At 43.4% G+C, this 11,051-nt stretch overlaps 1 protein-coding gene across 1 annotated transcript; it reads right to left on the bottom strand.

Annotated features, from left to right (window-relative positions):
• Nucleotides 1–4,088: 4,088 nt before the first annotated feature.
• On the bottom strand, nucleotides 4,089–9,412 carry LOC138981401 (uncharacterized). Its single transcript, XM_070354316.1, has 2 exons — nucleotides 8,181–9,412; nucleotides 4,089–7,109 (listed from the first exon to the last, which is right to left on the bottom strand). The coding sequence occupies exons 1-2, from the start codon at nucleotides 8,559–8,561 to the stop codon at nucleotides 6,765–6,767; spliced, it is 726 nt and encodes a 241-aa protein (XP_070210417.1). The 5' UTR covers nucleotides 8,562–9,412; the 3' UTR covers nucleotides 4,089–6,764.
• Nucleotides 9,413–11,051: the final 1,639 nt, after the last annotated feature.

Here is an 11,051-nt window from a genome sequence, read left to right as displayed (position 1 = left end):
AGTTTCACTGCCTTTGCCATGAGCGGTGGACTGACGATGCTACGAGTATACGGTCTTGCTGAAAAATGGCATTGCGTTCAGTTTCATTCTGTGAGTTCGACAGCTACTTGACTAAATATTGTATTTTCGCCTTACGCGACTTGTTTTTCTTACTCTTGGTTCGGAATGTTAGCAGTCGATCTGTTTAGGATTTCATAATGAGATATGATTGCGGGATTAAAATCAAATGTTATGCAGACACTCGATGCAGAAACAGCCAAACAAAATGAAGGTATAATGTATTATTGTTATTTCTTTGTGGTCAGTTCTAGCCCCTGTGTTAAAAACTCAGGAACGAATACACCACCGTGTTTTATTGTCTTATTCACGACTGTTCTCTACCTGTCCACAGGGCTAACGAACGAAAACTGATCGATTTGAGCAGACAGCAATAATGCCAGTGGTACTACGTCACGGACCCGTACAAAAGCGCTGTTGCAGAACAATGTCCTTTTCAATCGCGCTAACACCAGTCAACCAGGCGACAGAGGGGGGTCTCGAAACCCTTTTTCACGGGCGAGTGGATCGCTAATCCCATTAAAGATCCTGTGTGGTTGTAAAAGGAAAACACGGAGTTCCAGATCGATAGATCGATTGTACTCACTTGGTTAGATGCGTTTTCCACTTATATGCACCCCCTTCCCCCTTCCCCCTCCGTAGTAGCACCACCCCTACCCCCCTTCCCCCTCCGTAGTAGCACCACCCCTCCCCCCCTTACCCCTCCGTAGTAGCACCACCCCTACCACCACCATCACCGTGTCGGTTGCATTGATCTGACCGTCCCAATGTTGACCGGAGGTAGCCCCATTGGGACATAGTGCTAAATTGCATACTGACCATGACAATCCCCCTTCCCCCCTCCCTGATAGCACCACCCTCCCCAGCCTCCAACCAGACCACCACCAGCCCCACCATGTCGGTTACATTGATCTGAACCGTCACCTTGTTGACCTGAGGTGGCCCAAGTGGAATATTAGTGCTAAATTGCATACTGACCATGACACGGCCAACTCGCTCTCTCTCAATGAAATAATTTTTTTAGGGAGTGAAAATTGTGTGGTTTTTTTTAAATGTTTTTGTGTGTAATGAATCTATCTCTTTGTGTTTAGTTTTTGGCTCACGTAAGTGTAGCCTATGCGATCGTAACTTTGTCTGTCTGTGCGGGCATATATGTGTGTATGTCTGTGGTAGAAACTTTAACATTTGAAGACGTCACATTACATTGACGTCACATTATGACGTAAGAGGGTTAGACGTCACGCGAAGGAAGTACTGAAAGTCTCGTTCATTATTATTTTGAGCGCGCCGAGACTAGTTGGCAGTCGTGTCCTTGTAAGTAGGCTACATGCAGACAGACAGATCTAGATCTAGTGTCTCGCTTTCTTGCACAGTTTCACCTATGCTCTTTCTGTGTGTGTGTGTGTGTGTGTGTGTGTGTGTGTGTGTGTGTGTGTGTGTGTGTGTGTGTGTGTGTGTGTGTGTGTGTGTGTGTGTGACGGAGTGATTGAGTTTGTGTTACTGTTTGTCGATTTCTTACGTGAGCCTTGACGGCTTCGCCTCTTGTTTTGTTTGAAGATGATGAAAGTCATGATAAATGTCGCTTGTTCCTTTCAATGCATTTTATTCTCTCAGGTGCCAGGAGACTGGTTCCGAATAACTCTCACTTACTCTATTACACATGTCGTATGCATTTAGAGCGCTTACTTCTCTCTGTTTATCAGATATCTTTTATTCATTTTGCTTTATTTGGTTGGTTGGTTTGTTGGTTGGTTGAACGTTGAGATGTTGTTGTTGTTGTTGTTGTTGTTGTTGTTGTTGTTGTTGTTGTTGTTGTTGTTGTCGTCGTCTTCTTACAGACACAGATAAAGCATATTGTAAACTATTTGAATCCCTACCAGCTAATAAATAGAATTGATATTCGCAAGATATCTGATGCAATCTTTCTGCGAATCGTGCCCTAATGTTGAAAATATTACACACAAAATCTTCATCCAACTACCATAAGCCCCTCCCCCCCCCCCCCCCCAATCAAAGAAAGAAATGGAGAGATTTATACATCCGTGTTTTCTGTTCAGGAGTAAACAAACGTACAACAACCGTGTCAATGTTAAAACAAAAACAAAAAACAAAACAAAAACGCAGAATAAGAAGAGTTCCTCGTGAGCCGAACGGTTCTTGCAAATTATCGATGGGGGAGGGATCGCCTGGACAACCTCTTTAACACAAAAAGCGCGTGTTCCGTGAATACGGATGAATAATTGTGAAAGATCAGTCATCTGATACCTCCCAGACCCCTCAGGGCGAGGATTTTGATGCCGCACCCACAGGTGTTTGTGAGCACTATCAATTGTCAGCTGGGTTCAACACTGATCTTCGTATTGTTTTGCTTTGGCATTTGGCGGAGTTGCCCACAATGCTTTGTTCCTGTTTGAAAAGAAAGGAATGCCATCTGACGATCGTTTTCTTTTCTTCTAAGTTGTGTGTTGATTTGAGAAGGATCAACTTCAGTAATTGGTGACCAGGGTTTAATGAAAATGACAAATCTCTCTCTCTCTCTCTCTCTCTCTCTCTCTCTCTCTCTCTCTCTCTCTCTCTCTCTCTCTCTCTCTCTCTCTCTCTCTCTCTCTCTCGCTCATTTGTCATTTTATACTCAAAGAAAACGAAAGGTGAAACGAGAAAAGGGCAGCGTCTAATCGAAAGCTCATCAGAAAACAATAACTGTCCTTCTGCAATAATCGTCGTGTAGATTTGTCCAGTTGACAGGCCAATAACTCAAATACAGGTGTTTAATTGTTGTGGAAATGGGTCCCCATTAATTAAAAGCACTTGGAACGTAAGTCGACTGTGTTATTTGACTCAGCACTGGACTACCGGCTGTCGAAACAAGTTCGCGTGGGGTCGGCCTCGGCACAATGGACACGTATTGGGTTTATGCGTGGTTAGCATACGATTATTTCTAAATAAAGAGCTGCGTTATTCAAGCTGAAAAGACATAACGTAGGTTGTCCAGGAAAGGGTATGTGGAATTTGATGGCTGTAGCCTATGCTGTCCAGTGTGTGTTAAACATCGTGTGTGATATGATTTTTCTGTTCAAAATCGATAATTGATGAAGCATGGACTTTCGAAAAGTATGTGTGTATGTGTGGGGGGGGGGTGTGTGCGTATGGGTGTGTGTGTGTGTGTGTGTGTGTGTGCATGTGTGTGTGTGTGAGTGTGTGTGTCTGTGTGTGTGTGTGTGTGTGTGTGTGTGTGTGTGTGTGTTTCTGTGTCTGTGTCTGTGTGTCTGGCTTCCACGGTGGTCATGCCTGCAATTCCCACATCTGATGTTTGCCCTGCAGGCGTGCAAAGTTCAACATGATAAGGAAGCTTTGCATTCGCATTCTTCAAACGCAAACAGGTGTTTAATCGATAAGAGAGAGTTTGCTTCTAAATCAGGTAACTGTAGCAAAGCTATTTTTTTCTTATATGGGACATTGCTGAGTTGACTTACATAGCCGTTTCTTATCCAAGGATATATATAACTACTGTGAAGGTTTGGAGATTGTATGAGTTCGTGCGTGTGTGTGTGTGTGTGTGTGTGTGTGTGCGCGCGTGCATACATGTCTGCGTGCGTGCGTGTGTGTGTGTGTGTGTGTGTGTGTGTGTGTTTGCAAGGCTGTGTCTGTGAGTACGTGTACACGAGTGTATTGACCAACATGTATACATAAAAACTGTTTCAAAACTCCTTTGTGTTCGATTGTTTATTATCAATTAGCAAATGAAGTGAAGACTGCATGTTGTGCGGCCATTGCTTCATTCAATCGGTCGTTACAATACTACAGGCGTTACAATCTTTGCCATATATAGAGTGCCTGATCGAAAGTATAATGCAAACTTCTAATGAAGATATAATCTTAAACCAACTGCACATTCGTATGGTAGTCAAACAAATAGCACCTATCACAAATTGACACTAATGAACACACAGAACATGTGATGATTACGCAATATCACAAACCAACCCTACACCACTCCCCCCCCCCCCCCTTCACCACAAACACACACACACACACACACACATACACACACACACACACACGCCCGCGCGCACCGACACACACACACACACACACACACACACACACACACACACGCACACATACAAACTGAGCAATAATTGTTACAGATAGTGCAATAACAAATAGGGTGAATACAAATAATACTGATGAATACTGATAATAAAAAGATGCGCAATTTAGGTCAGAATTTTGAATTACATTATTCACTTTTGCAAGTTTCTTTTTTCTGGCGAACGTATTGGGTTGACACATTTTTACAAGAGGATACATTTCTTCTGCACTTTAGAATAAGTCCTCGTAGTTAAATGTGTTTCCCATCATTTACTTCTCGCCGTGTAAGAACGTCCATATAAAACAAAAATATAAGCAGAATAATTTCTCAGAATACAAACATATGATATTCATGTTCCGAATTAGTCTAAATGAAGTCGTGTCTTAAAAACCGTTGCCACTGACGATTATACAAGCACCACTCCCGGATCCCAAATCCTCAAGGACAACCCAACAAACTAAAACCAGAAAAAAAGTCTAGCTCACTGTCAGATAGAAATCAGCACGGTGGTTTACGTATTGTATCCCTCCCTTTGTGAAATCATACGGTCAGAGCAGATCAATGTTACCTGGCGATGTTTACATTGGATTTGTCCTAATCCCCACGTAGCTTTGATTAGGTAGATGTAGGTATTGCTCTGTTTTGACAGAGCTTAGGTACTCCTTTTGTGACAAGTTTCACTATCAAGGTCTCTTACTATGAATGTAAATACTGTAGAGAGCGAGATTTGTTCAGGCTTTCACTTTTATTTTTATTTTTAAAGAGAGCAACAGAAATAAAATAAAAGTGAAGGGTGCGGTGGCAGCAAGGTCAGTTACAACAAGGTCAGTTACTTTTCAATCTGAACGTGAAATTTCAATGTAACTCTTAGCCCGACCAATCTTCTCGTGCTCTTTATTCTCCGTGCAATCTTTTTCCGCCTTCTTTTAACATTCACATTTCAACAGAAGTAGAAAAGCAGTCCAACACACATATCCAACACACACACACACACACACACACACACACACACACACACACACACACACACACACACACACACACACACACACACACACACATTTATCTCTCCCCCTTAACATTAGAGAGAGATTTATGAAATGCGCTGACACGAACAGTATACACAAGGTAAACATTTACCTATGACTTCAATTCGAAGGGAAAACGCACACATGATTACACTCCTTTCACAGCCGTTGATATTTACACAAAGGAATCAAAATGAGGGTAGCTTGCACCCTGGTCCGACTCTGACGCACTTATTCTTTTGTTTAGCGTGTGAAAACAATATCACGGCTAGTTTTTATTAACTGTAAAAGCTGTATGTCTGGGTCTTCGACATTCCCCATATATACTGAACAGAGTAAATCCATGGGGGACAATAAATTCAGCATAATTTGTCGATCTGTCGGTAGTTTATTCTGAGATTCTCAGTCTTTCACTGAAGAAAACCCAAGGATTCTTTTGCAAAGTTAGAAATGGAATAGTCCATTTCTTGTTCATTGTCCGTGATCGTTTTGCAGGCAAAACGAAGGCAATAAAAAAAAGATATATGCAAATCAATCAGGTCACTATTGGCAAGGGAAGCCCCTTTAGTTAGTAATGCAGCAGCATGCACCTTCTTACACCACAACACAAAACAAGGTAACTACAAACATCCCTTGGTAATGTTGCTACAAACTACACAATGACTGAAATAAAACTATGACTACTATTATATGTGCATCATTGTATTCACTGTGCAGCATATAATTCCCACAAAATGTGTTTAGTTTCTTTTCGTATTTCTGCGCTCAGCTTTCAAACATTGCCAACATGGAGGGAGAGTCCGCCCTGATATGGCCCTTCGTGGTCGGCTGGGCGTTAAGCAAACAAACAAACAAACAAACAAAAACAAATGGAGGGAGAGTCACAAGAACTTGACATATTATTCATATGTCGTTTCACAACAGAGGGCAATAGTGTACCTAAGAAACACAGGACGGTGTACCGCAAACCAAACCTTGCTTTTCACATAGGGAAGTGTGCACAGTCCTGGAACTTTGCTTCTGCACGCGAAACGCAGAAACGTATATAGTTATAGGCTCTTGAATCCTGCGTACGCTCCAAAACCCTAAAATAACAGTGCCAGACAGCAAACTTCGAAATTCGTCTCCGCACTCGAAATCCACGAAAGTTCCATTCTAGGTTCTCGAATTTTGCTGGTATCCCAGAAAACTCTGTTTTGCGTAGCTCTTTAAAAAGAACACAATGGTCTCCGCACTCAAAACCTGAGACAGTAAGTCTACTTTTCTGGGTTATGGTTTCTCGTCTCCACACAATAAAACTCGAAAACTCAACAGCCACCGCTTCCGGTTCTCAAAATGCATGTTCGTAATTGACCACCGAATTCAGATGAGTACGTTTCATCTGAATTTCATCGCAGAGACTCCATGCGTTTGTAAAGGTTGTTCTTGATAGAGCCCGAAGTCGACTTTTACCGAAAACTCAATGCTAAAGCGTCGTACGGCCAGCTTCGCGAAGTACACTTTGCGTTGTCGACTTCGCCAAGTTAAGGACAGGCTTTAAGGACACAGCAGGGAAAATGTAATTGCAGTCGCTCCAGACTCAACATTTAGCCTGAAATCATGGTAATCCTGGACTCCCCAGGCACGACATGCGAAGACATGGTAGAGGCCTGTCTGCTCACGTTCGTTGCAGCACCACCAGCAGTACCACCACTACCAGTTTGCTGTCTGGCAGTCTTGGAAGACGCCGCTCTAGGAGTGGAGGTAGCCTGCTGGTCGGTGCCGCAGGTTCTTGCTGCCGTCTCCTTTGCAGCTCTCTTGGCTCCGGAGTCCTCCCCCAGAGCTCTTCGTCGTCGCCAGTAGTTGACCCTGAGGATGAAGGTCTCGGGCAGGTAGCGGCCGTTCTTGTTGATGTTGGTCTTCACGAAGCTCGGGACGCATTTGGATAATATCTGTTTAAGGGAGGGAATAATCATTAAATGTTTAAAGCGGTAATGTAGGTTTGTTTGTACGTGATTACAGTATTTCTTGGTCTTTTTATTTCTCTTTCTCACGCGCAGTCGCCATTGCTCCACTATTTTTGTTTGTTGTGTGACATATTCCCTGTCAGATTATGTGGCAACGTTTCTAGTTCCGAGTAGCAGTAAAAAAGGATACTAGTTGGGTTTTGTTTTATGTTCAGCACCTTCTTGGATGTTAACCACTCTGTGATTTTGGAACTTGGTTACCAAGCCAGAGGTGATTTAGAAAACACAGTTAAATCGTTAATTTTGAAAATACGTAAGAAATAAAAGCACCACATACTAAAATTCAAGCATACGATCAGACGTAGGACAGACTGTTAAGAATGTCAAATAAATGTGAACAATAACCGGACCAAAGACAGTCATCATGTTATTGTTAGTCTTCAAAATGGCAGAGCCCCAGCAAACTCCTGAGTATCTTGCCCTGCTATGTAAATTTCAACAAAGCTACCGTCGGGATTTAAAAGACAAAGAAAGTGAACAGTAACTCAACCAAAACATGTAAAACAAAATGCTGATAGAGGAACAAAGACCTCTTATGAAAGAAAAGAGGAACATGCTCACCTCCACCCCCAAAACAGCAACAAACAAACAAACAAACATAATATATTACTGATGGCAGAGCGATAATCATTATCACAATCTTACTGAAAAAGAATTAAACTGAAAATACGGGAAAACGCGGTAACAACAGACTAGAATTAAAACAAACTTAAATTTATACAAAAATAATAATAATACAAAATACAGAACTCGGTAAAAAATAATCTCTTTAATTTGTTATGTAAACCTGATCTTAAAATCCAAAATAGATTCTTTTTAAATTCGACAAAATTACACGAACAATAATATACAAAAAACTTCAGGTGACAGGAAAAATGTATCACAAAAGAACAACATAAAACACCAATATAATGATAAAATCCTACAGACCAAACATTTCTTGAAATGAGCAGGTAATAACACTAACAGAGAAATGATCAAAACATAATCTCATACCTGAAAGTTGACATGCTGGTAGATGAAAGAAGCCTCCGCCAGTTGCGACGAGGTGAGGCTGGCCTTGGACAGCTTGCTACCTTCACGCCTCTGCTCCATCTCGGAACGACAACGTTCCTCCTGGATGGTGAACAGCCTGGCAAGCTCGTCCAACGCCTGTTCTTCCTTCTCCGTCAAAGGAGCTGATGAGGTTTGAATCTTGCCTTCAGAGTCCCCTCCTGCTCCCCCTCCTCTTTCGCTGTCGGGAGTCATGCAGAACACTTCTGGCGTTGAAGAGGAGCGAGAGAGAGAGGTGGTTGAGGGGGAGCGATGGATGGTGTTGAACGAAGTCACCTTCTTCTTCTTCGCTCCCTGGGCGGGTGTTTTCGCTGCTGTGCTCATTTTGAAATTCTCACTTTGGTGTCCGATCTCTCCCAACAGGATGAACACTTCAACAGTGTCCGATCTCTTCAGTCAGGATGAACACTTCCACAGTGTCCGATCTCTCCCATCAGGATGAACACTCCAACAGTGTCCGATCTCTTCAGTCAGGATGAACACTTCAACAATGTCCGATCTCTCCCAACAGGATGAACACTTCAACAGTGTCTGATCTCTTCAGTCAGGATGAACACTTCAACAATGTCCGATCTCTCCCAACAGGATGAACACTACAACAATGTCCGATCTCTCCCGACAGGATGAACACTTCAACAGTGTCTGATCTCTTCAGTCAGGATGAACACTTCAACAATGTCCGATCTCTCCCAACAGGATGAACACTTCAACAGTGTCCGATCTCTTCAGTCAGGATGAACACTTCAACAGTGTCCGATCTATTTAGTCAGGATGAACACTTCAACAGTGTCCGATCTCTTCAGTCAGGATGAACACTTCAACAGTGTCCGGTCTTTTCCAATGGGATGAACACTACAACAGTGTCCGATCTTTTCCAATGGGATGAACACTTCAACAGTGTCCGATCTATTTAGTCAGGATGAACACTTCAACAGTGTCCGATCTCTTCAGTCAGGATGAACACTTCAACAGTGTCCGGTCTTTTCCAATGGGATGAACACTACAACAGTGTCCGATCTTTTTCAATGGGATGAACACTACAACAGTGTCCGATCTATTTAGTCAGGATGAACACTTCAACAGTGTCCGATCTCTTCAGTCAGGATGAACACTTCAACAGTGTCCGGTCTTTTCCAATGGGATGAACACTACAACAGTGTCCGATCTTTTTCAATGGGATGAACACTTCAACAGTGTCTGATCTCTTCAGTCAGGATGAACACTTTAACAATGTCCGATCTCTCCCAAGAGGATGAACACTTCAACAGTGTCCGATCTCTTCCAATGGGATGAACACTACACCAGAACGATGAGGTTGGCGCTGACTTCACTTTCAGACCGCCTTTGAGGGTTTCAGGGTTTTCTTTGCAGGTGCAAGGTGGTGATATGTAACGGGTGAATTGACAGCTACCCGTCCCCAGAAGTTCCAGGTAGCCACCCGCTTTGAAGACCGAGAAGCCGTGCCGTGAGTGCAGAGTCAGTAAAGGGGACAGACTGAGCACCCAGAAACGGGTACCGGTACTTGTACCCGCTCTGCTGATTACCCTCTACTACCCACTCGTCGCCACCCAAACATTACACCCTACCCCCCTACATCGCCCTCCGTTTGGCTGGTTTGGAGTGGTTGTGGTATGTATGGCGTACCATTGTTGCCACTGCTAGTGTATTGTAAGTGTGTGTGAGGTGGATTTCCAGAGTAGCTTGATTTGTGTTAGTTTGTGTTCGTAACCTTCCCACCGTATTGATTGAATCTGTGTGCAGTATACTGGTTAATTGTTCTGGTATGAAGGGGTTTTGGTAATAGATCGCCTTTCACGACACTAAAAACTTTCGCACGTTTCTTCGACTGAAATAACAGAGGAAGCTTGCCATGGGATTAATAGTTTCCTTCACGCATGAACGATTATTCCGTGTGATAAAATGAATTAACTTCAAGAAGTCATTTGTAGCTTTTTCCATCGGGCGCTGCAATGTTTTTGTCAGTCATCCACAAGGGCTGAATTGCTGACTGACGTCTTACTTGTTTATAGAGGACAACATTAGCCTCGAGTCTTTGTTGTTCTTCTTCTTTTTTGTTTTCTTCTTCTCCTCTTTCTCTTGCTTGTCCCGACGCTTGTCCCAATATGCTTTCACGCCGCCCCGTCCCAGTACTCCCTGCTCCATCCACACCTCAATTTCGATCCGCTGCCAGACTTGTCGATTTTACGGACACTCCAGGGAAGGATGTCAGGTCGCTGCGGTGGGCTACCCTCTAAAGATGACACTGCACTGCTGCCGAGTCACTTCGGCGGTGTTCAGTATTGGTCCTATTCCTGGCCAGGGACACAGGCACCGCTACCTACTAAGCCTCCTACTGACGACATTGACTGTTAAGTCGCGGAGCCAGACTGAGTGAGCGTCTCCTCAGAGAGCAGACCGCCACTGCGTCCTTTCGTCGACCCCCCAGAGCATCACACGTTGAAGACTGGCAGCAGAAGTACTAGTCAGGAATGGATGGAACAGGAACACCGATACCAAGGTCATCATGAAAGCACACGACCTCCCAGGCCCTCAGTCCGATGCGCTAACCACTGCGCTACGGAGGCCGGTAGTGTAAAGGTTTATCTCTTTCTGTGTAAACGATGATGTTCGCCAACACAGATCTGTTGCAGTTTTTCTCGGGATAAGAGCACCCTCCAACATAAACATAACTAGGCCAAAAAAACGAACACCCTGACCGCCGAGTTGGATTCTTGTTATGAATTACTTTCTTAAACATCTACTATAGTGGCTTTTTACAAATTAATTCATCTAAACCTTAACACTGCGCACAGA

Source organism: Littorina saxatilis, linkage group LG12 (assembly GCF_037325665.1).
Source record: "Littorina saxatilis isolate snail1 linkage group LG12, US_GU_Lsax_2.0, whole genome shotgun sequence".
In the NCBI taxonomy this organism is placed as follows: Eukaryota; Metazoa; Mollusca; class Gastropoda; order Littorinimorpha; family Littorinidae; genus Littorina; species Littorina saxatilis.
The sequence above is the reverse complement of the archived record's forward strand: the minus strand, read 5'-3'. Positions and strand labels throughout refer to the sequence as shown.

Excerpts from the sequence above, each read along its gene's own strand:
- LOC138981401 (XM_070354316.1), bottom strand. The coding sequence starts at position 8,561 with ATGAGCACAGCAGCGAAAACACCCGCCCAGGGAGCGAAGAAGAAGAAG. Across the intron at positions 7,110-8,180 it reads ACCAGCATGTCAACTTTCAG|ATATTATCCAAATGCGTCCC; the intron begins GTATGAGATTAT and ends TCCCTTAAACAG.